Here is a 22,201-nt window from a genome sequence, read left to right as displayed (position 1 = left end):
TTCAAAGCTGTCCTCTGAATTCATAGATGAGCTTGAGGAAGAAACAGAACCAAACCGGCTTGTTTTGAGATAGACACCGTGGCGGGGTAAGTGATCCAGCCTGTAAGCCAGTCAGTTCAACTAGAGACTTGTTCCAAATATTTGGCAAACTCGGGTGTTTGTCTCACTTGCTCTCCCCCTCGTGGGATCTAAATTGAATAAGCATCCGCCTGCAACTTGCCAGTTCTCCAAAGCTGGACTTTCAGAAATGTCTTTTGCCTCACTTCTACTTACAGATTAGGTGGGTAATGTTGATTTTTAGCTCCCACAGATACATAATGCAAAACAGATTCTCGGGGGAAAGGATTTCAGCGAGGGTGGAAATCCTCTCCTTTTACCTTCCATTCTACAGGGTCTGAGCCCAAGGTCTGGAACCTGTACTCCTTCGCAGTGTTAGCAGGTTGATTTTTGTGTTTGCATACAGTTGGCACTGCCTGTCCTTGACTCTCTGGGGAAGAACTGAGGAAATGAATCTCCTCAGACACCAGCTTCCCTCTCGGAAAAGTGGTAAAGGGAAAAGCTTTCTCAGATGTTTAGGGCTGCGATGGAGCCTCATTCACTGCTGTTTTCCCAGGGCTTGGCGGAGTGCCTGCCTCAAAGAAGGCACCAGGTAAATCTTTGTTAAATAAATGCTTGGTATTAAACACACGTATTTATTATGCATTTGGTGCCCAGTATTGGTGGCTGATCGACATCCTGAGAGCTGTTTGTTTATATCAACATTTTCCTATTTGATCTGAGAATCACTAATTGGATCATGTTGGTGGAACCGACTTTAAAGCCCAGCCTGGGACAGGCAGAGGCTGTATCAGATGTCCTGAAAAGGATGTGATTTTTAACTCCTGCTCTCCAGTTCTGAGCTGTTGTGGGCACTTGGTAAATATTAATGAAGGATGAGGCTGGAGCTATATTGGGAGGCTCCTGGGAGTCTGGGACATGGTAAAGGCTTTAACGGCAGTCTTTGGCGGGCAGCCTGACTCTGACCTTCTGGCAGAGAAGCTGGCTCAGCCAGACGGCAAGATGGAGGCTTCACCCTGCCCAAGCTTCCCCAGCACCCCAGTCAGCAGCCAGTCAGTGTCTGCTCTGGGCAAAGCACATTTGGGGCCCTGGGGAGGACACAGGGGTGACACGGATGCTGCAGGGAACACAGGGTGGGCTCTGGAACTTTAGTGTGTGGCTTTCAGCTTTAAACTGGCCTCAGAGTTTGGATCTGTACAGTGGAGATCAAAATAGCACCTACTCCACAATTTGTGAAAATTAAATGAAATGATGTAAGCAAAACAATTTAGCACAGGGCAGAGGGAGGCAGAGTAAGTATCCAATACAGTACACCGTGTGTGTGTTTGCAAGCATCCAATACATTACCCGTATGTTTATACAGGTAAGATCCGGAGGGTGATTTAATTTTGTAATACAATTTGGGGCCAATGCAGTGTTTGTCGTTGTTGTTGTTTTAAAGTAACACAATCAGATCCGTGAGGGTAGAAAGGAGGGTGAGATAGGAGTATAGGAGGGATGAATGTGAAAGATATTTGGATGATGATAATAAAAAAGAATTAGAAAAGAGAAGTGCTCGGACTGAAACCAGACTGTTCATTTTACAAATCACTATATTAAAAAATATATTGTAAGGGTCTTTTCTTACGTCAAAGTCTTGAATCCATTAAATACAGCCTGGCTGTAATCTGGTTGGATGTCTAGCCTCTTGAATTTTTAGGAAATAGATTACACGTTCAGTAAGGTCGCTTACTATGTACATCTTACTTGACTATAATGATTAGCAGCTGAAAGACCCATATGCTCAAAATATCTTTTCTATTCTACACATTTTACCAAACTAATTTGATTAACAAACTCCTCTTTTAAGTTGGTTTTCTTAAGAAACTTAATTAAGGTCCATGGCTACAAGAACATAGGGGTGGGGGATGATGGTAGCAGAAAAACTGAAGATTAAAAAACGAATTATGTGGGACTTATAAAAAGTACATATAAATCCTGTAACAAAAATGCGTACACGTTCATAGAAATTGGTGTTCTTTAAAACACAAACTCTGGGTTGCTATCCATTTACTCCAAAGAAGTTGCCCTTTTCCTCTTCCCTGCACCTTGGTCGCATAATCAACTGAACTCTACCTTTTCTCCCCGCTTTCACTTACAAACTGGGCAGAAAGGGGAATAAGGGAGCCCCATTCTCGCAGCAGATTTTTCTTGTGCGCTTACAGTGTGCTCTGCGCTCGGAGAAAGAGGTGTGTGTGTGGGGGGGGGGGGGGCAGACACGTAGCCGCCACACCGTGTGACTGAAGTTCAGGGCCAGTGGAACACAAAAGAGGAACTGATTAACTTGATCCGCACCTGTGTCGGAAACGCCTTCACAAGGGAGGCAACTACTCAAGAATTTCGAGGCTGCGGGCAGGGAGGACAAGAGGGAACCGCAGAGGAACCGCAAGCTGGAGAGCTGCAAAGAAGTCCCCGTGGCCGGGGAACAGAGTGACAGGAGTGTCAGGACTAAGTGGCCAGGGGCCAGCTTCAGAAATCAACTTGCTGGAGTACCTTCCATCAGTAAGAGATCGAGTACACGACTCGGTGAACTTAACTCGGGAACTCAAAGCCCCTTAGCTGACTCCCCACGGCGGGGAACCATCGGGTTCCAAGGGCCGCGGGCCCCGCGAGCCGGGCAGCCCGGGTGAAAGCCGCTGCCCGGGCGTGCGGCTGACGCCCCTTCCCCGGCGCGCCGGCCTCGGGCCCCGGAGTCGCCACGAGGGGGTTGCGTTGGCCGTGTTCTGTAAGTGCCGGGCGAGGCCGGGCGGGCACCTCCGGGAGAGGCCGGTGTCACCCGGTAGCCGGCGGAGGAACGGCAGCCGGTGCCGCGGCGGTTGTTCCCGACATGCTCTTCTCGGGGAGGATTTCAAACCCTCGGCCGCAACCACCTCCCCTCCCCCGGCCCCGTCGGGCCTCAGCAACAGGCGGCGGGCCACGTATCATTGGCCGGGCCGCGCAAAGGCGTGTTTTGATTGGCCGCCGCGCCCCCCGGCCCCGCTCTAGCGCTCACCGCCGCCTCCATTTTGTCGGTAGAGGCAGAAGGGGAAGGTCGGTCGGGACGCTGAGGTGGCCTGCAGCTGTCTCATCGGTGCTCGTGGGCTTCGCTCGTTCCGTGCCTCGTCGCTCCCTGGAAGGGGAGGGGGCTTCGACGCCGAGCAGGAGCCGCCGCCGCCGTAGTCCCGGGTTCGAAGTCGGTGAGTGGCGGCGGCGCGGCGGGTGCGGCCATGTTGGCGGCCGCGCTCCCCATTGTTGGGGGAAGGAGGCGAGATCCGAGGCCGGGCGGGCGCTAGCGGCCCGGGGGAGCGGGTTCCCGGGCCGGGCTCGAGGAACGCTGAGCCGCTCGGAAGCCCAGCGCCGTCGGCAGAACCGAACTTTCCGGGCTCGCGTTGCGAATGACTCACGATCCGGGAACTAATTTCTTTAGGGCTGTTAACATAGTCTGGAAGGGCCGCTCACCTTTTCGAAAAGAAGAGGGCTTCTTATTTGTTCGGTAACTTGGTTTCTTGGAATATCAAATGAAATCTCGAATGTTTAATGTTCACGATAGGAAGGCATTTTTTTGTATTTAAGAACTGACTTCGCTTGTTACGGCTTGTGAAACTTATTTTAAGACGGGGAGGAGTCAAGAGTTCGTATCCAAAGGAAGAGCTGCATGACGTAGACACGTTGGGAGAGGAGGTTTTGTGAAAACAGATATGTGATGTGTCCAAAGACTGGGAAATTCTGTGGGACTTTCAAAACATGGTCTTTAGGAAAGATTTTAAGCCCATTTCTTGGCATGGCTGTAAAAGTTAATGCTTCCATGGTTTAACATTTTGGTCACAAAATCCGTGTGAGAATCTGAAAGGTTCCTAGGAAAAAGATGCAACTTGTTGCGGGATTTGGCGGACACCGCTCCCCAGATTCCTCGGGGTTTCCTGGATCTCGAGGGTATTTAAATGATGACAGTTACAAGGTCAAAGCCATCTTTAGAGACTTTATTTTCTGCCTTTTAGTTCAGGAAGTAGTCACTATTTATGTAGTAAATATAAAGGATCACTTTCTCCTGTGTTTTTGAATTGAAATAATGAAATATTTGCTTTTCTAGCTAAGACTTCTCTCAAACTTGTGTGCTGAGGAGACTCAGATGTTGGCCTCAGCTCCTAGGCTGAACTCAGCAGATCGGCCCATGAAAACTTCTGTATTGAGACAAAGGAAAGGATCTATCAGAAAGCAACATCTATTATCCTGGGCGTGGCAGCAAGGAAGAGGACAGGTGGTGGAAATCCTGCAATCTGAAAAGCAGACTGAAAGGTATCAAAACCTTCCCGTTGTAATGGGGCATTTTATGATGGACTCATCCTAAACTGTTTTTATTTTTAAATAGAGGATTATTCAGAATTGTGGATAAGCTCACTGTTCTTAGGAAGGTATAATAAAGTGCATGTAATGAAGTGTGAACAGTATAGTGAAGTTGAAGCAGCCGAATAGCACATATTTGGGTCTTGCCCAAGATTTCTGGAGTTACAAATTGGAGCTACTGAAGTTTCTTAAAGTTTTGAACTATTTGAAGTGGAATTCTACTCAATATTCTGTTTACATTCACTTACAGGTGACAAAGAAGCTGAAGATGGGTGGTGGAGAGAGGTATAACATTCCAGCCCCTCAGTCTAGAAATGTTAGTAAGAACCAACAACAGCTTAGTAGACAGAAGACCAAGGATCAGAATTCCCAGATGAAGATTGTTCATAAGAAAAAGGAAAGAGGACATACTTATAATTCATCAGCAGCTGCATGGCAGGCCATGCAAAGTGGGGGGAAGAACAAAAATTTTCCAAATAATCAAAACTGGAACTCTAGCTTATCAAGTCCCACCTTACTTTTTAAGTCTCAGACTAATCAGAACTATGCTGGAGCCAAATTTAGTGAGCCGCCATCACCAAGTGTTCTTCCTAAACCACCAAGCCACTGGGTTCCTGTTTCCTTTAATCCTTCTGATAAAGAAATAATGACATTTCAACTTAAAACGTTACTTAAAGTACAGGTGTAAAATGAGATAAAGTATTATGTGTTTAAATTTAGTCATATTTAAGGATAATTGGCAATTGTCTCAGACCAAATTCACTAGGGAATTTAATCTGTAAAACTTTTAATTAATGTAGAAAATATAATCAGACTTAACTGTTTTGTGTGTTATGTGCACTGTGATGGTAGAATCAGTGCAAGTTAAAATAACTAAATTATTGATAATTGTACTTCATATCAATACTAAGTGTTCTCAATTGAGTAACCATTCAAGTGAAACCAGTCAAGTTTAGATTTGGGGAATGGTAAAGGAATCAACTTTTTCTATTGCCTGTTGGGGGAAAATAGTAATTTAAGATTATCATTCACGGATCAGCAGAGTGACTTGTTGAGAGCTGGCAAATGTGATTGTAAGCATCCAGTTAAGACATACAGGGGTTGAAAACTAGCTGAATATTTGAAAGTTTAATGTCCTAAACCAGTAATATGCCAACAATCTGATGCACTGCCAAAAGAAAATGTGAATTTTTTTTAGAGTATAGTTGTATTTTAGTGAACTGTATGGTGGGGAATGCGGAAAGGGCACTAGGGGCTATTTAGAATGAAACAGTATACCCCATTGTCCCTGTAACTGACATGCAGTGGATAGGTGTCTGCCAACAAATGCACCGAAACCATTTTATATAGAGATAGTATTCGGTGTTCACCGAGTAGCTTTCAGAATACATTTTAGTATTATGGCACTGCACAAGCTATTCTTACAGTGATCTGGCTTCAAATCATCCCTGCAAAGCTTGTTTAAAGTTGGGAGCTATATAATGTGAAAGTTTTACATATCTAGGAAAGAGCCATGTAAATACATGTAATAAACTTGTAGCATATGTAAAGTTTTGTTGGCGTTTATCCTACAAAAATAGAATATTTTAGTATGAATTTGCTGAATGTAAGACATGGACTCTTTTTATACTATGGCCTAATTTTAAAGGTCCAAAAAAACCTTGTTTTTAAAGTTTGCCCTTGTGCTAAAGTGCCACTGTATGTATACTATAATTGATCTTGCTGTAAACTATATTTCAAAGTAAATCCTAGTGTAAGAAGTTTTATATAACTGAAAAGGTAGGTTTTAAGCTGCTAAAACACTTCCTATTTTTGAGAGATGTGAAATGCAGTATGGGATTATTTTAATTTCTTAAGCCCAAAGATTAACTATTAAGGGGTTCCTCTTACCTTAAAAGATTAATTTTGGCTTTTAACAATTTGTGTAACCTATGAGTATAGTGTACAATGCCAGTGGGTTTTTTTTTGGTCAACAGGTACAACCCAGGGGACCACTCATTGCAAAAGATGCAATTTCTTGCCTAATACCATGATAACATGTTTTGCTTATCTTAAAGATAAGCGCTAATTATAACAGCCAACTCAGTAGTAAATTAAAAGGAAAGTGTGTGTGGGGGGGGTCTATTTAGAATGAGTGTAGGTGCCCTCTTCTCTCATTTGGCAGCTTTTTTGATACTTTTAAGCAGAATGGGTAAGTTGTATTTCTCCAAATTCAGGTGAGATAATATTGCCCATATCAAATAATGATAAAAGACAAGTTTATATAATAGTACTTAATGTACATACAGGAATTTGAAGCATGAAATTAAAAAATAAAATTGCTTTTTCCCGTGTCTTCTTTTTATTGTATAAAAAATTGTTACGACCATGTAATATTCTTAGAATGCACATAATTAATCCTACTGAAATAACAGTAGGACCGTTGGTTTTAAGAGGCAACCAATTTGCTAACTGATAATAGACATTTGGATTAGCAGCTATACAGTTAAAAAAGCAACTGTGGCTTTCTCCTCCCAGCAGGGCTAACAGTAAAAGGCCACAGAATATTACTTTGGAAATTTACATAAAGCTTCTGAATTCATCTCATACCAAATTGAGTAAAGCAGGTGTAATCGCCTGTCTCCCTCTTCTACATTTTAAGATGACTTCGGTAAACACAAGAGTTCTTGTCAATTTGAGAAATTCTGCAAATTTTTTTTTTCTATAAACAATTTTCACAAGGGGACCTTGGAGGAGAGAAAAGACCCAAGAACTAAACTGGCTTTCTAAAATACGTTCCAAATGATAGGATAACTCAAACTAGTTCAAGAAAAATCTTTTAATTTCTACACTAAGCAAGCAGTGAATCCCAGAGCCAGGTTGTATTTTCTCATGCAAACTGTCGGAAGAAATTGATTTGGCAGAAATAATGAGTCTTTTTTTCCTGTTTATTCCCAGTGTAATTTCTATTAACAGTGGCAAGAATTGCCCAGTTCTTTGCAGTACTGCACTGGAATCCCGCTCGATTCAACAATTTTCATCCCAAGCATCTTTATGTTAGGTTTTGATGTATACATGTAAATACAGTATATACTAGATTTCTGGTTTGGGACTGACTCCAGTGGTAAAAGTGTTCAGAGAATTAAGAGCACATTGGCTTTAACTACAAAAATTTTTAATAGCTACGGTTAACTTAAAAAGTTAATAATCGTATTTTATATCTCATACCTTAGAAAGGTACTAATAAAGTTATGGTTAGCGTACAGGAAGTATGGTTGACATGAATTTCTCAAATCGTACTTGTAAGAACTAAAAAGTTGTTAGAGCTCATCTACCCTGTAGGGCTGCAGTCAGCCACAGCATGAGCCTTGTCAGTGTTACAATTTAAACTTGTCATACCTTTTTGATGGCAGCGTATATAGTACAATGGAATCTTGAGCCCATAACCTATCTTTACACTTCAGTTCTGGTAAATTCTCTTCATCCCAGAAGCACAAGGTGGAAAATAACTGAAGGAAAACACTAGTTTTCTAGTGTTTAATTGTCTCATAGGCAATTACTTCGTAAGCCAAGTGGGATAGAGTACATCTCAAACCTCTTACACAAATGAGGAAAGCCTACTGAGCCACAAATCTGTCAGGCAGAACTAAACCTAAAAAAAAAAAAAAATCCAAGATTTTTTGGATCCTAGACCAGTTTATTTAATTATCTAGCATTCAGAGATGTGCTCTACAACAAACGACACAAAGGCCTTTTACTTCTTTACAAACTACTCTGTCAATTATCAACAAAATGAATTTACATGCCTTGCTTTGTACTCCAAATAAAAAAGGAATCCCCCATCTTTAACATAAGGGTGAAACAACTGTTAGGAATACATAGAAGCAACACAATAAACATAACTGACACTGCTGGAGGAAGGGACAAAGGGAAACCCCCCCAAAAAAGATCCTTTTCCATAGCAGCTAGCTATGTCTTATAGATGTCAGTAGTTGAAGATGGAAAGGTTGCTGACTTCTTTCATCAGGACAATTCACTCCTGGGACTCCTAAAAGCTCTGATAGACCGCCTAGTTGAACACTTATTTTATTCCTGTCACAGCCTCCCCTTCAAAATTATCTCAGGATTTTGTAAACAGGAATATGGTCAAAATGCAACACGAGATTGAAATTTGGAAAGCCAGGCTGGAAAGTGAGTCAACAGCTGTTGAGATCTTAGATTACATTTAACCCCTTTTCCATCCAAGAAGGTTACAAATACTTTTTGTAATTAAATAATTTTCATAAATCTATTAAATCTTCCCTCTAAGTGAACTCTAGATTCCATTATATTAATTGTATTGTTATAAAATTTCCCCATTTGTAAAAAAGAAAAAAAAAGAACCAAATGAAAAACCTTGGACACTTATCTAGTATCTGCCACTTACTTGCTGTGTGATCTCGGGCAAGTTTGAAAAATTAAAACGGGTAAAAATACCTCCGTTTCATATCTCCCTTAGGTATATTCTGCTATATTTTCAAAATCTTTATAAATTAAAGGCTTAAACACGTCTGTATTTTTAGATGAGTAACTTTACACAAAGTTTTAAATGTGGCAGAAATAAAGACAAAAACCAAATATGCAAGTGATGAAATCAATGTATAGATAAACTTCATATCCTAATAAGGAACTAAGGAATCCAAAACATTTTGTGATACTATAAAAGTTATTTATTCACTATACACAGAACATGTCCCCTATAAAATGTACATGTAAATCGCTAGAAAGTATATTTGGTGAACATTTTCTCAATTACAGAACATACTAAATCAGTTGGGAATAACAGCTATCTGCCTCAAAATAATCTAATTATAGCACCCAGAGTCTCCTTTACATCTGATGCAAAGTTAAATATTTTTGGGGATTGTTTCCTAACGTGTTTGAGGAGGCAGAGTTAACAATTATATATAACTCTAGTATATTACAGTCACTGCACAATAAATCAGTTTATTACAGATTAAAACATCATTTTTTCATTATTTGTATTAATGGGATGAAAACAAATACTGGATACTTTTAAATGGCAAATAACCACAAAATTACTTATATTTGATAGTATATTGGGTTTTATAATTACATAGGATATAAATGGTGTAAAATAGTTATGAATAATACACCTCAAACAAAACAGTGAGGCCACACTGTAATGATTCACTAGATTGTGCTCAGTAGACATTTATTGAATAAGTGAATTTTATCTATTTTTCTCCCCAATTACCCAGTACAATTTTTGCCCACAGTAAGGGCTCAGTAAATGTTTGCTGAATATACTGACTAGGAAAGAGGTGAGAAGAGATGGACCCTCTTAGCTGGATGTCAAGTATAATTGGAATTTATGTGGGAGAGTGTTTAAGGAAGATGTAAACCGCATGTGGCATACAAGTAAGGAAACTCAGATGCCAACAAAGCAAACCATTAAGCAGAAAACACTGGCACTGGAATAAACAAAGGCAAGATTTGCCAATAGCAAAAACAGAACTGACTTTAAGAGATAAGCAAGTTTATATTGGACCATACCTTTTCTCACCCAATTCAGTTTGAGACAGACCAATAGAGGCACTGTAAGAGACTATGGCTGTCTTCCTTGATATTCAAACATCCTAGTTTCCAATTTAACATGGACCTGTTACCCATGAATCAATATAAACCTATTCAGATTTAGGGATTAGTTTCCACAAGTACAAAGTTGAATTTCCTTTTATTTGTCCTAAAAGGCTTACTTTCAAACTTGAAGGGACTTCAATTATTCCATGTAGTTTCGATAACATTCTTTTATCTTTTCAGACCAGAGTCAAAATATTCGTACAGTATTCATACTGCAGCACCTTCCACCCACCCTTTGGTCGCTTGAACTGCCCTTCTTTGGTTCTTTTTCCGCTTTCTCAGATCTTTCTTGAAGTGTAGTAAGCAGAACTGTACTGGGTATTCCAGCTGCAGTTTGGTCTTAAATAAAAGAAGGATGTTTGTCAGTTTGGTTTTCTTTATTCTTCTCTGTGGTATACAGGATTTTGTTAGTTGAACTGGATGTAGCAGCTTACAGGGCCAAATTTTCAAGAGAATAGTATAATAGTTCCCAGGTCTTTTCCCTGGGTTGTAACTTAACAGCTCATACTCTATGTAGCACCTTTCCTTTCTCACTGAAGCATTATCTGTCATTATTCTTCTTGCTTACTTGGCTTCAAAAAAAAAAAAAAAATGCAGAGATCTTAAGCAAAAAGAGAGGTGAAGTGTCAGCTCTCACTTGAGTCTTGATATGTTCTACTCCAATACTGAGCCGTGCCAGACACACAGTAGATACTCAATAATTATGGAACTCAACTATGTAACCCAATATTAAAGCCCTGTATAAGGATCCTTAAGTATCAGTAGGATCCTATCTATCATGGGTTCAACTATAAAATAGTCCCTTTGAAGCTATGTTATTTAGGTATGTCACTTTAGAAGTAACATATAAGGTTCTCAAGAAAACAGCATGAGTCTAAAAATAAGTGACACAAGTAAAAAATAAAAACGAAACCACTACTTCTAATTCTATACAGACAGAAAAATTAAACGGGCTATTTCCCCAATCTACTCTAATTACAGTCCATTTAAAAAAAAAAACATCTAAGGATCCGGCTGAGCTCAAATCCTGGATCTGCCTTTTACTGCTTTTTCTTTGTGCCTCCATTTCCTTATCATCTGTTACACGAGAAAATAAAAGTATCTTTCTCATAGGGTCTCGTGATGAGTAAATGAGTTAACACATAAAGCTTTCAGAACAGTGTCTGGCACATCATAAATACTCAATAAATATCAGCTATACTTGTCATTATAAAGCAGCTTGAACTCAAACCACAAAACACCTAAACCAGTTCCCCACAGTGATTATCACTTAATATTAAGTGCTCACGAACATTCAATGCAAAAATATTTCAAATCACGCCATAAACATAAGGCCCAATCCATCTTGTTTAGGATGGGGAAGAGTAGAATTATTGGTCCATCTAATAATGAAAATATAAACTTAAAATTAGCTAACTCAAATTTCATTTTAATGCGTATCTTAACACTACCAATAACCTCTGTTATTTAACCCAAGGGGTTTAATAAGCAATAATGAAACAACTCTGACATTACATAAGGAATTTTTAAGTACTACGTAAAAGATGTACCTTTCTGGCAGGTTCTATCATTTCCAAAGTAAAACCTGTGCCTAGTGCAACACTGATTTAAAATATTCCTAAATCCGTTGTTATTGTATAATCTCATTCAAAACTATAATAATTCCAGTTAATCATTATTTCCTTCATTTTGTTTTTATTATAGCATGTTTGCTTAATTTACAGCAAGCAGAAAATAAGCTGGGTCTTGTTTTGATCCAAACATTGATGTTTTAAAGGTTGTACACAATATTTGTTAAAAAGAACATATAAAAATACCTTTTTAGAAGCTTCTATAAGAAAGAAAATACAAAGTTTAACCCCACAACTTTCCTCTTTGCTAGAACTGCAAACTACTGCTACAGTTTTAAATAGACTTTTTGTTGTTTAAACTATACATCCAGGAAAATCTAAAAAAATTAAAGAAACGTGCATATAAATGATTGCATAGCAGAACATGAACATTAACTGCAAACAGTAAAGAAATGAAAGTTAGAAATACTATCAAATATACAAAGGTTCTAGAATCAATCCTTTAAACACATTCCACAAACAGTATTTAAAAACCACCTTTTGTTCTTTACAGGCAAGGCCTAGATTACTAAAACCAAAATTGAAAAAAGTAATCCTCTAAAAGGAATGGTTTCCCTAAAATATTTCTTACTTATTATGCCTGTAAGCAAGCAATCTAAAAATTTTAAGGATGCCAGCTTTTATTCTGAAATGAGATTGGACACGTCAAGTCACTTTTTATTGCCCCCAAATGGTCTCGCAGAGAGATGTTAGAAATTATAAAGAGTTAGGGTATTATTTTCATCAGGTACTACATGGATAATCAGGCAAAACCTCAAGAGATGTGACTTCCTTAAAATTAGTTTTTTCCAGAATTATTTAAAATCTCATGGCACCACAGAATCACGTAGAATGGGAGTGTTGTCTTTTTACTTGCCTCACATTAAATAAACTGAGGCGTGAAGAACAAGCCTCCTTCATAAAGATATGGGCAAATTTTGATACAAATGCACACACCAAGTGCTTTAAGTATCAAAATTCAGTCCTTTTACACTATGCGCACACACAAACAAAACCTACTTTGAAAACACTTTACTTGCTTTTAACAGCAGTGAGAAAACTAAGCAATATTATGGTCAACAATGCTCCTTAAAGTTTAGAGTAACTGCATAAGAGCATTCTTTTCCCCTTAAAATTATTTCTGCCATCATCAACCTGCCCAAATTTTAAGGTGGGTTTTTCCGATGTTTGTATGGTTCCAAATCTTCACAGAAACCAGAAAAGTGAAGGCTCCGTGTTTCAATCAAAAACGCCATCTCCCTGAAAATGCTACTTAACCCAGTTGGCGTCATTCCCCGAGACAGTGGGGTTAACAAAAGAACTATTCCACACTGTGCCATAAATTATCATCGTGGGTCTCGACACCTTGACAAGACAAAAAGGTCCACCCTGAACCTAAATGTGTCTAGTCGGGTCAGTGTTGTACGGTGGCTACAACTTCACTTTTGTATCATTCTACCTGATTAGCAAGCTACATTTCTAGGTTAACAGTTCTACCAAATATGGATATGAAAGTTTATTTTTAATAAGACAATGTTGCAAATTATGGTCAACCAACATCTTTTCACCAATACCTCAAGCATTAAAAAATGAGAATCTTTACAAAAATATACAGAGACACCACAAATTGGTAGCTGCCCATAACATTAAACAAACTGGACTCTTAAGAGTGGCTTCTCAACAGCATATCATTTTAATAATAACCATTGCCTGGTACAGGGAAAACTGACAAGTGTTTTTTTAAGCATCATTGCAACATTGTATTCCTGATAATTTAAGTAAACCAAACTATGAGAGTAAATGAATGATACATGCCTAAAAATATCATGGTTTATACTATCAGTGGCCACTGGACTTAGGACTAGTCCAAGACCTTGATCTAGATTTTGACCTAGACCTAGACTGTGATCTTGACTGAGATTTGGATCTAGGTGGTTCTTTTTTCCTTGATTCCTTTTCATATCTTGAGCCAGACTTATAATGTGTTTTGGAATCTGTTTTAGAGGTGCCTCTAGTTTTGGTGTGAGATGCAGACCTAGAACGTGATTTAGCCTTCATTTCTTTCTTGGGCTGGGACTTGGACCGTGATCTTGAATTGGATTTAGATCTTGAAAAAGATCGATTTCGGTGTTTGAATCTTTCAAAACAGAGGAGAGATACAATTAGAGTAAAAATTAGATTCTATATTAATCAAATTTGTTATTTTTAGAGCAAAAGTTCACTCTGAAATTGATATGTATAGTCTTTTTCAAAGCAAAGTTATTTACCTATCATTGTCGGAATGGCTTCTGCTACGCCGTGGTCTTCCAGTCGGTCTACTGCTAAAAAGTACATCAGAAAAAGCAAACAGTGACACATGTCTATTTACAGGTTTCTAATTAAAAAAAATGAACCATAAAACTTTTAAAATAAAGCACTAAAAATATTTTTAGTCTCAATGAAGCATACAATATACATAATTAAAAGTATACAAGAAGATTTTAAAAAATTAAAGGCCAACAAACTAAATCTTTTCTGTGGTACACATCACTTACTTTCTAGGGCTATAAGATCTTCTATAGTTGTAATCAAAGGAACGACTTCTTGATCTCCTTCTTTCATAACTTCGGCTTCTAGAACGTCTGTATCTGTCATAGTCATCATAGCGTGAAGAACTATACACATTCCTCCCTTCCTTGGCTTTCATCTGATTTGGAGCTATGAAATACATAGAACAGAAATATTTACAAACATTAAAAACGTAGTATTTAAGCCTCCAAATTATAGGAAAAATTCCTGCATCTCCTTCCTTTATGTTTCCAAATCTGTGGCTACTTGTGAATGTTAATCTTGGAAAAGGTATTTACTTTCAAGCAAGTCTATCAGAAGACTGTTTTATGTTAAAAATGATACCCTCAAATATCTCCCCAACTATTTTGTTTTTTCAAAGACCTCTCACATCTAGTTTGTTGTCCAAAAATATGCCAACTACTTGGACATTAGGAAAATATACCATGAAAGTATTTTTAAAATTCCAAATTAAAATACAAATGACTTTTGAACCATATGCTAATTTGGAATTATCCTACCATGGTTTCCATTCAGTAGGAACAAAATTAACAATAACAAAATACTTAATGGTGGCCTACGAATGATATGTAGTGTCAAAACGCAATAATATATAGTCATACAGTTCTGAGAAACCGTGACAAAGAAAAGCAGAAGAAAACTAACACTTGTCGAATGCCTTAGACATACCCACACCCCGGACAGTCCTCAATCCTTATGTTATCTCATTCAATCCTATGAAGCAGATACTTTATGCATATGTGTATGAATGTATAAATAACACTGACTACCCAGGAACCTATCATTCAACCCAAGAACTAGAGAATCACCACCAACAGCTTGTGTCTACCTAAGTACTCCCTCTCTCTTTAGCAGCTTTTTTTTTCTTCCAGCAGTTATTTTAATCTCTATCTTTTAATATCTTGCCTAAGGAAACATAACAGTTGAGCCAGAATTCAAACCCAGGTGTATCTGACCCCAAAGCCTGTACTTATGCCTCATTAGCATGCAGCCAACACCTGGTGTATGCCTGCATTATTAATAAAAACCAAGTACTAATAGAAAATCTTTTCTAAATTTAATCTATATAGTCTTTCCCAGTCTATCTGTTCATTTCTACAGCCAGGCACCTACATAATTACCCAATTACACCTTGATGATCTTTATGCAGAAGGGAAATGGCTCAAGAGAACCAAAACTTTCCAAAGTTTATTCTTTTCAATTCCACTCTTAGTATATTAAACATGCCACAGCTGATGGTACTGATCTACCTTCTTAAAGAGTCCAAACATATCTCAGGCATTCTGATCGCTGCATTCTAAGTCGTTTGTCTACCCTGAAATTCTGCAAAGTATTCAAGATACTCTATCTTCCCAAAAACTATCTTTCTGGGTTTTGAACAGAGAGACATATTGCACAATACTTCCAAGAAGCACTCTCAGAACAATTTGTATAAATATGATGTATTTCCGCGTGCCACAACTACTGAAGCCGGTGTGCCCAGAGCCCGTGCTCCGCAAGAGAAGCCACCGCAATGAGAAACCCACGCACTGCAACAAAGAGTAGCCCCTGCTCACCGCAACTAGAGAAAGCCCACGCGCAGCAACAAAGACCCAAAGCAGCCAAAAATAAATAAATCGGCTGAAAAAATAAAATTAAAAAATAAAATTAAAAAATCTGTATTTATGTCAAACCTAACCTCCCAATTCATCCCACCCTCCACCCTTTCCCCTCTTGTGTCCACACGTCCATTCTCTACGTTTGCATCTCTATTCCTGCCCTGCAAACAGGTTCATCTGTACAATTTTTCTAGGTTCCACATACATGTGTTTCTCTTTCTGACTTACTTTACTCTGTATGACAGACTCTAGGTCCATCCACATCTCTAGTGGGAACCTGTGGTATAGCACAGGTAGCTCAGCTCAATGCTCTGTGATGACCTAGATGGGTAGGATGGGGGTGGTGGTGGTGGGGGAGGCCCAAGAGGGAGGGGATAGATGCATACACATAGCTGATTCACTCTGTTATACAGCAGAAACCAACACACCTTTGTAAAGCAATTATAATCCAAGTAAAAAAATATATATATATATACAGAAAAAAAAAGAAATGATGCATTTTACATATAGGCATAAAGGTACTTACTCTTTCGATCCCCCTGTGCAAACTGTATTTCAATTTGGCGTCCACAAATCCATTTTCTGTCCAAATTATGTAAAGCATCTTCTGCATCACGAACATCCTCAAATGTGCTAAATGTTAAGGGGCTTGGGAAGTTTTGCAAACTTTGATAATGAATGAAAGTTCAGTTGGTAAGTCTGGAACAATTCACAATCTCTCGATATTATTCTAGAAAATCAACCAGACCCCACTAACTGGTTGGTTGATTCAGCTATAAACACTTTAGAGTATTAAAGCACTTGTGACTCCGTAAGGCATGAGTTTGAAAACACTTATGAATACATATTATGAAGTTATTACTGAAATAAGGCCTGTTACAGCTGAACTACCAAGTAATCCCATCAGAAGATTTTCCTGAGTTTTAAGAATTTTACAAAACAAGACAAAAAAGAAAAACAAATGTCAATTTTATTTTGTATGCTAAAGCAAAAATTGCTTAAAATAAAACCAAAACTGTTTTTCTATTTTTGTTTCAAATGAAAAAAAGAAAATGCCAATAGTTCTTGTGTAAGCAAGCGGAATATACCTTACAAGAAACGAAAGCATCAACCTCAAATTAATCTTCCTATTTTTCTCAGACATATCTAACATTATTATTTCACTTAGCTGTCTTCCTTATTATACCTTACTGGGAAGACTGGTACACCAGCCACTTGTAGATATCAAGAGAGTGTCAAGCAATACTTAAGACATATTATATCCATGCACAGACCATAAAAGCATGCTGCCAAGAAATAACAGACCATTTCTAAAGATTCCTGGACTGGAAAGCCCTAACCATGACACCGAACATAAAGCTTCCCGAAGTGAAGTGCGTTTGGGACTGGTTTTCAATTTGAGAAATTTCAAGATAGTATTTATAAGCCTAAAGCAGGAACCGCTGGTACCCATTTTTGATCTGAGAGGCTGTTGCCTTGTTCTCCCCAAACAAAGTTATTCTGACCAAATTTAGTTCCTTTCCTAAAACCACCATTCTAACAGAAGCCAAGCACATATTCAGAGCAGTGTTTGATATAAAAGCTTCTGAAGGGGAGCTAGGCTAGGTTTGGCTGTGGATTTTCATTCTGTACTAAAATTCACTATTCTAACTTGTCCATTTCTATTTCTTAAATTTGAGAGGAGTGCAGATCTTGAGTGCTGATTAAAAAAATCCCTGAAGCGATATACTCTCTTCAAGACTGATATTAATATTCTTTTACTCCAGAGACTAAAAGGTCTGCCTCACTAGATTTCCTATTTTTTGTTCTGGAAGGACTTAAAGAACACAACAGGGTCCCAGTTCTCTCTCTCTGAGGCTATTATGTGTAGTGAACGAGAGCTTTTCTCAAGTCCTAAATCACGAAGTTTTCATCATGAAAAGAAAAAGGTTGACGGGGAGTTTAGAACCTTGAACGCTATAATCAACCACCCCTCCAGGTTAATGCAGTTGGGCTCTAAAATAACTGAAAAGAACAAGTTCATTTAAAGGGTATACTACTTTGATACTTTGAGAGACAGAATAACTTCTTAAAGGATTCAGACCAAGAAGTATAAAAATTATTTATGAGAGCCTATCATCCTCTGGGGCTACCCTCAAAAACAGAATCCGGGATTGGATGAACCATGGCAAGGTTCTACCAGACCTGTTAAGAGAAAGCTAGCTGGGAATGGGGTCAGATAGAAAAGAGGACCACAGCAGGGACAGTCAAATATCATTCTGATGCCAGTTACGGAGAAATCTGTACTCAGGGTCTTTGCGAAATCCTGATACCTATTTCTTTTTAACTACTTGAAGACCACAGACAGACTTTGTGTATAAAAATAGCTATAATTCACCTTGAGACTCCTTTGGTTAACTCTTTCCTGGCTCAAGTATCACATACTCTTCAAACTGCTGATCCTGGTTCCCAGGCCACCCCCAAACCAGGTAAAATCAGGCCAACACATTGTAAGCCAGAATGTACCATTACTTTTTTTTTTTTTTTAAACCAAGCCAGATATACCTCTTATCCTCTCTGTATGTAACAGAGCTTTGCAACCAATTCCCACAACTGTCCTTGATCACTGGGCCTGCAGGAGTAGCAGCTTCTGGCATTTCGCCTAAGTCTCATTAGAACTCTTTTAAGTTTCAAGAGATCCACTGAATTTAAGCAGTAAGAATTTTTCCTAGCCTGAAGTCCACAGCCCAAACCTTTGTTGCCACAAGGAGATGATCTCACTGAAGGAAGTAATGTCACCTGAAACTCTGGGCCAAGGAACAATTTCCCATAGATCCTGATTACGTACCCATACCAAAGATAAGGCCTTCTGCAACCCATTCTGGGCCAACTGATCACATGTGCTAAAGCAGTCAGGGCCAGCAGGTTTCACAGAGCTAAGTTTCAGATGTTAGGACTATGTGCATGCCCCTAACAGCCCTTTTAAAAAATCTATAAACAGACAGTATCTCTAGTGGATCTGACCTTAGAAAACCACCAGAGCCATTTCTAAGTAGTCCCCAGTGCATGCACCTGTGTGGCCTCTAAGCATGGCTCTATGGAGTCGGCCTGACTCCAGAACTTCATGCTACTCCAAAGAGCACTGCCTGCTACGCTATGGCACCGGACCACTTGGTCCAAAACAGAAATATGCTGAGTTTAAGCTTAACAACATTACATCCTGGTACACTTTAACTTCACAAGCTAAGAGAGAGTGCATTTATACAAGACCACATCACAACATCAAAAAGGCCCATGTAAATCAAGTTACAGGTTTTGTCACTAGACCAAACCAGAATAATTTTGAAAATTAACTGCTTACAAAACATGAGGAGAAAAAAAAAAAAGGAAAATAGTTATTCTGTAGGATACATCAGGTATGACTCCTTTAATCTTGGCCATCATTCAACTTCATCTTGACCTTTAACTCTTTAAGTGCTTGTCAGAAGGACTTGTCATGAGATGCTTGGCCAAATATGACAGATGGCTTTATCTTTAACTTTGAAAAACAACCTTTTCCCCCTTTTGTAGATAAAGCGAGGCTTTGTCTCCCATTAGGCTTGTCCTTCTTCCAGCTTTTCTTTATATTTTCTTTTCCCAAACTCTCCCTTCTCTTCAAGCCTGATCCTTAAGAGGTCTTTGGCTTGTCTACTTGCCTTAAGTGTTGAACTCTACTCTAAAGGTTCTTTCATGCTTTCTCTTTGGGGTCGCCATAACTGTACAGCTTTACATTCTCTGAGGTAACAACAGAGGACAGCAAATTAGGGGACAATATTAAAGAAGTTTACCTCATTGTTATACAATTTGTTTTTGATCAAGTGATTCAAGTTAACAAACAAGAATACCAAACTTTAATTGCTAAGCACAAGAACATATTAACTTTTGAGTTACATTAAAGGTGGTAGCAACCAGAGTGTATTCAGATTTAAATCACATAATCACTGATTTGAGTTTCAGCAGCATGAATGGGAATTTAAATATTTTACTGTTTTTGGATCAACTTTAAGAAATAGTAAGAGCAATGTGTGAGTCAGAATTAACTTAGAAAAAATTGAAGACAAAACATTTATTAGAAAACAAAAAAAAAACAACTACTTTTTAGATGTTACCTCTTACAAAAACTTGAATTTCAAACTTCAACACCCCTCACTAATCAGCCATCTGAAGAAAGGATATTGAACATATGCAAATCCTCTTGGACGGCGAGTGTAGAAATCAAGTGGAACATACACATCAACTATAGGACCATAACGACCGAATTCGCGTCGTAAATCTTCAGACCTAAAACATCATAAAAAGAGGCCAAATTTTTAAGTCCACTCCTTTAAAAGTTACTTTGTAAGAAATAGGTTTCTTTCCGTAATATCTCAATTAATGAAAGAGACTGTGCTATGTTCCTGGGTGACCTGAAACAAACAAGCTTTCTAAATCTCAACATCAAGAGCCAACGGTAAGAATATACAACAATGTCTTTTTGAAAAAGAAAAGCCAGAATGCAAGATTCTGAAAGATAATAACGCAGTTTATAATAAAACCTTAACAACAGGAAAAGACATTTAAGGAAACTTGACTACAACTTATCTCTATTGCTTTTATCCACAGCCTTCATTTTTCATAAATAGTATAGTAGCATTAAGTTGTACTTAACTACTGCTATGTTTTTTTTTAAACAGTATCAAAGCAACTCTAGTATTCTGAAAAATACAAAGCACTTATTTTACCTCCAAATTTTAGCGACAGGGTTACACACTTAATGGTAGATACGGTTTGAAAAATAAAAGTCACAAATATATATAATTCCTCAATAAATGTCAATATGACATAAAGGGGAAAGTTTCCTAGACGCTACAGTAAGTACTATTGCTTACTTGCCCTACTTAAAGACAGAAAAATATAAATCATACGAGGCTACCTAATTTTTTTTTGATTTGTGTGTGTAGAGTGATTATTTGTTAAACAGTAAATCTCATCTTGTGATAAGATCTCTTCAAAAAAGTCTGACGGCAACTCCAAGCAATTAAGGGAACTGGCGAGAACAAAGGGACGGTCCAGGTTAATCCAATTTAGCTATCAACGTCCTAATGGTAGAGGCTTCCTAAACCTCCGTTTTCAAAGGGTGGCCAGTATTTCCCGGAAATGGGAAGAACTAGTTCGTACCATTTAAGTGGAAGAATTTTATATCTTTAATCTCAACATTCCCTTTATCCAAACATCTACAACACCAAAAAAAAAAAAAATCGCAAATAAAACACAACAAAAAGGGTAACAAATGCTTCGCCACACTCCCCTCCCCCGATCCGTTATTTTACTGCAGAGAAGTTTTTTTTTAACTAGAAAAAAAAAAATTCTGGGCCAAGGGGGCGTGCACCCCAAAGAACGTGAACTTCAAATCAATGGGGGGAGCTGATGTTCGGTGGAGGCAGAGGCTGAACGCCCGGAGAGGAAGCGGGAAGGAAGGGGCCCCCATCTGCGGAGGGGGAGGGGACCGAAACGCCGCCACGCGGCCCGCTCTCCCGCGGCTGCCCGGGAGGACCAGCGGCGCCGCCCTCGCTCCCACGCGGCGGTTATGCCGGCTGCGCGGCCTAGTTCGGGCCAGAAAGCCGGCGCGGGACCCGCCATCTTCACCCCTTCCCCTCCCCCGGCGCAGGCCCAGCGCGCCGCCGCCGCCACACCGGTCCTCTCAGAGCGCCCGCGGCCTCCCCTCTTGGGCCCGGAGTGCCTCCCCTGTACATACCTGGTATCGTCCGCCACGTTTCTTACGAAGAGAGACGTGTTGGGGGGACGCAGGTACCGGGACATGACGGCGGCGTGGGTCTCACCAAGGACACTAACGGGCTCAGCAAACCGTCCGCAGCTCCGGCGCCAGATCCTCGAGACACACAGCCAGAGAGCTCCGCTACAGCAACCGCCTCTTCTCGCGAGAGTTCACTCCCGCCTCCCCCCACCTCCTACCTGAGTGCAACGCCGGGACCTGCAATGGTTCTTTCCCGCGAGATCACGCGGCGTGCGCCTGCGCATGCGGGCGGCGGGAGTACGTGCTGCAGCCTAGATCTCATTCATTGGCTTCTTGAGCTGCCTCCCCTTCTCCCGCTAGCCCGCTCTTTCTTTCTTAAGTGCTTTATTTTGCCGCCCTTTTCTCCCGTGCACCGCGTTCTCCCCTCCTGACCGCCCCCCCGCAAGTCAGGAAGCAGATGTTTTAACCTGTACACCACACTGTACAGTTTTTACAAACTATACTGAGTTTTAAATATTATAATCCGGAGGGACAGGCTTTCCCCTGTCTGGTCCATGTTATAACCTGGCTTTTATCAGATCTCACATCGGCAAGAGAAGAATTTACGGCCTCTCGTATTAGTGTGAAAGGGA

At 39.5% G+C, this 22,201-nt stretch overlaps 2 protein-coding genes across 8 annotated transcripts; one reads left to right on the top strand and one right to left on the bottom strand.

Moving 5' to 3' along the window:
* Window positions 1-6,752, top strand: PNRC2 (proline rich nuclear receptor coactivator 2). Of its 2 annotated transcripts, none has more exons than XM_082672006.1 (3): window positions 1-86; window positions 4,166-4,371; window positions 4,670-6,752. In XM_082672006.1, the coding sequence occupies exon 3, from the start codon at window positions 4,688-4,690 to the stop codon at window positions 5,105-5,107; it is 420 nt and encodes a 139-aa protein (XP_082528132.1). In that variant the 5' UTR covers window positions 1-86; window positions 4,166-4,371; window positions 4,670-4,687; the 3' UTR covers window positions 5,108-6,752. The 2 variants fall into 2 exon arrangements, with proteins under 2 accessions (XP_082528132.1, XP_082528131.1); XM_082672005.1 differs by lacking the exon at window positions 1-86 and adding an exon at window positions 3,110-3,272.
* Window positions 6,753-9,084: 2,332 nt separating this feature from the next.
* On the bottom strand, window positions 9,085-21,737 carry SRSF10 (serine and arginine rich splicing factor 10). Of its 6 annotated transcripts, XM_082656110.1 has the most exons (7): window positions 21,570-21,737; window positions 20,012-20,116; window positions 16,344-16,447; window positions 14,186-14,348; window positions 13,919-13,972; window positions 13,687-13,788; window positions 9,085-10,380 (listed from the first exon to the last, which is right to left on the bottom strand). In XM_082656110.1, exons 1-7 carry the CDS (start codon window positions 21,632-21,634, stop codon window positions 10,320-10,322), a joined length of 654 nt encoding a protein of 217 aa, XP_082512236.1. In that variant the 5' UTR covers window positions 21,635-21,737; the 3' UTR covers window positions 9,085-10,319. The 6 variants fall into 6 exon arrangements, with proteins under 6 accessions (XP_082512236.1, XP_082512238.1, XP_082512239.1 ...); XM_082656112.1 differs by lacking the exon at window positions 13,687-13,788; XM_082656113.1 differs by lacking the exon at window positions 13,687-13,788 and having other exon boundaries at window positions 13,919-13,969.
* Between the last annotated feature and the right edge of the window lie 464 nt (window positions 21,738-22,201).

Source organism: Grampus griseus (genome assembly GCF_964374135.1).
Source record: "Grampus griseus genome assembly, chromosome: 1".
In the NCBI taxonomy this organism is placed as follows: Eukaryota; Metazoa; Chordata; class Mammalia; order Artiodactyla; family Delphinidae; genus Grampus; species Grampus griseus.
Note: the sequence above shows the minus strand (reverse complement) of the source record. Positions and strands in the feature narration are given on the sequence as shown.

Coding starts and splice junctions, on each gene's coding strand:
- PNRC2 (XM_082672006.1), top strand. CDS start 4,688: ATGGGTGGTGGAGAGAGGTATAACATTCCAGCCCCTCAGTCTAGAAAT.
- SRSF10 (XM_082656108.1), bottom strand. CDS start 21,634: ATGTCCCGGTACCTGCGTCCCCCCAACACGTCTCTCTTCGTAAGAAAC. Junction 16,448..20,011: donor AGAGGATTTGCATATGTTCA/ATATCCTTTCTT, acceptor AACATTTAGCAC/ATTTGAGGATGTTCGTGATG. Junction 13,973..14,185: donor AGATCTTATAGCCCTAGAAA/GTAAGTGATGTG, acceptor TGTACTTTTTAG/CAGTAGACCGACTGGAAGAC.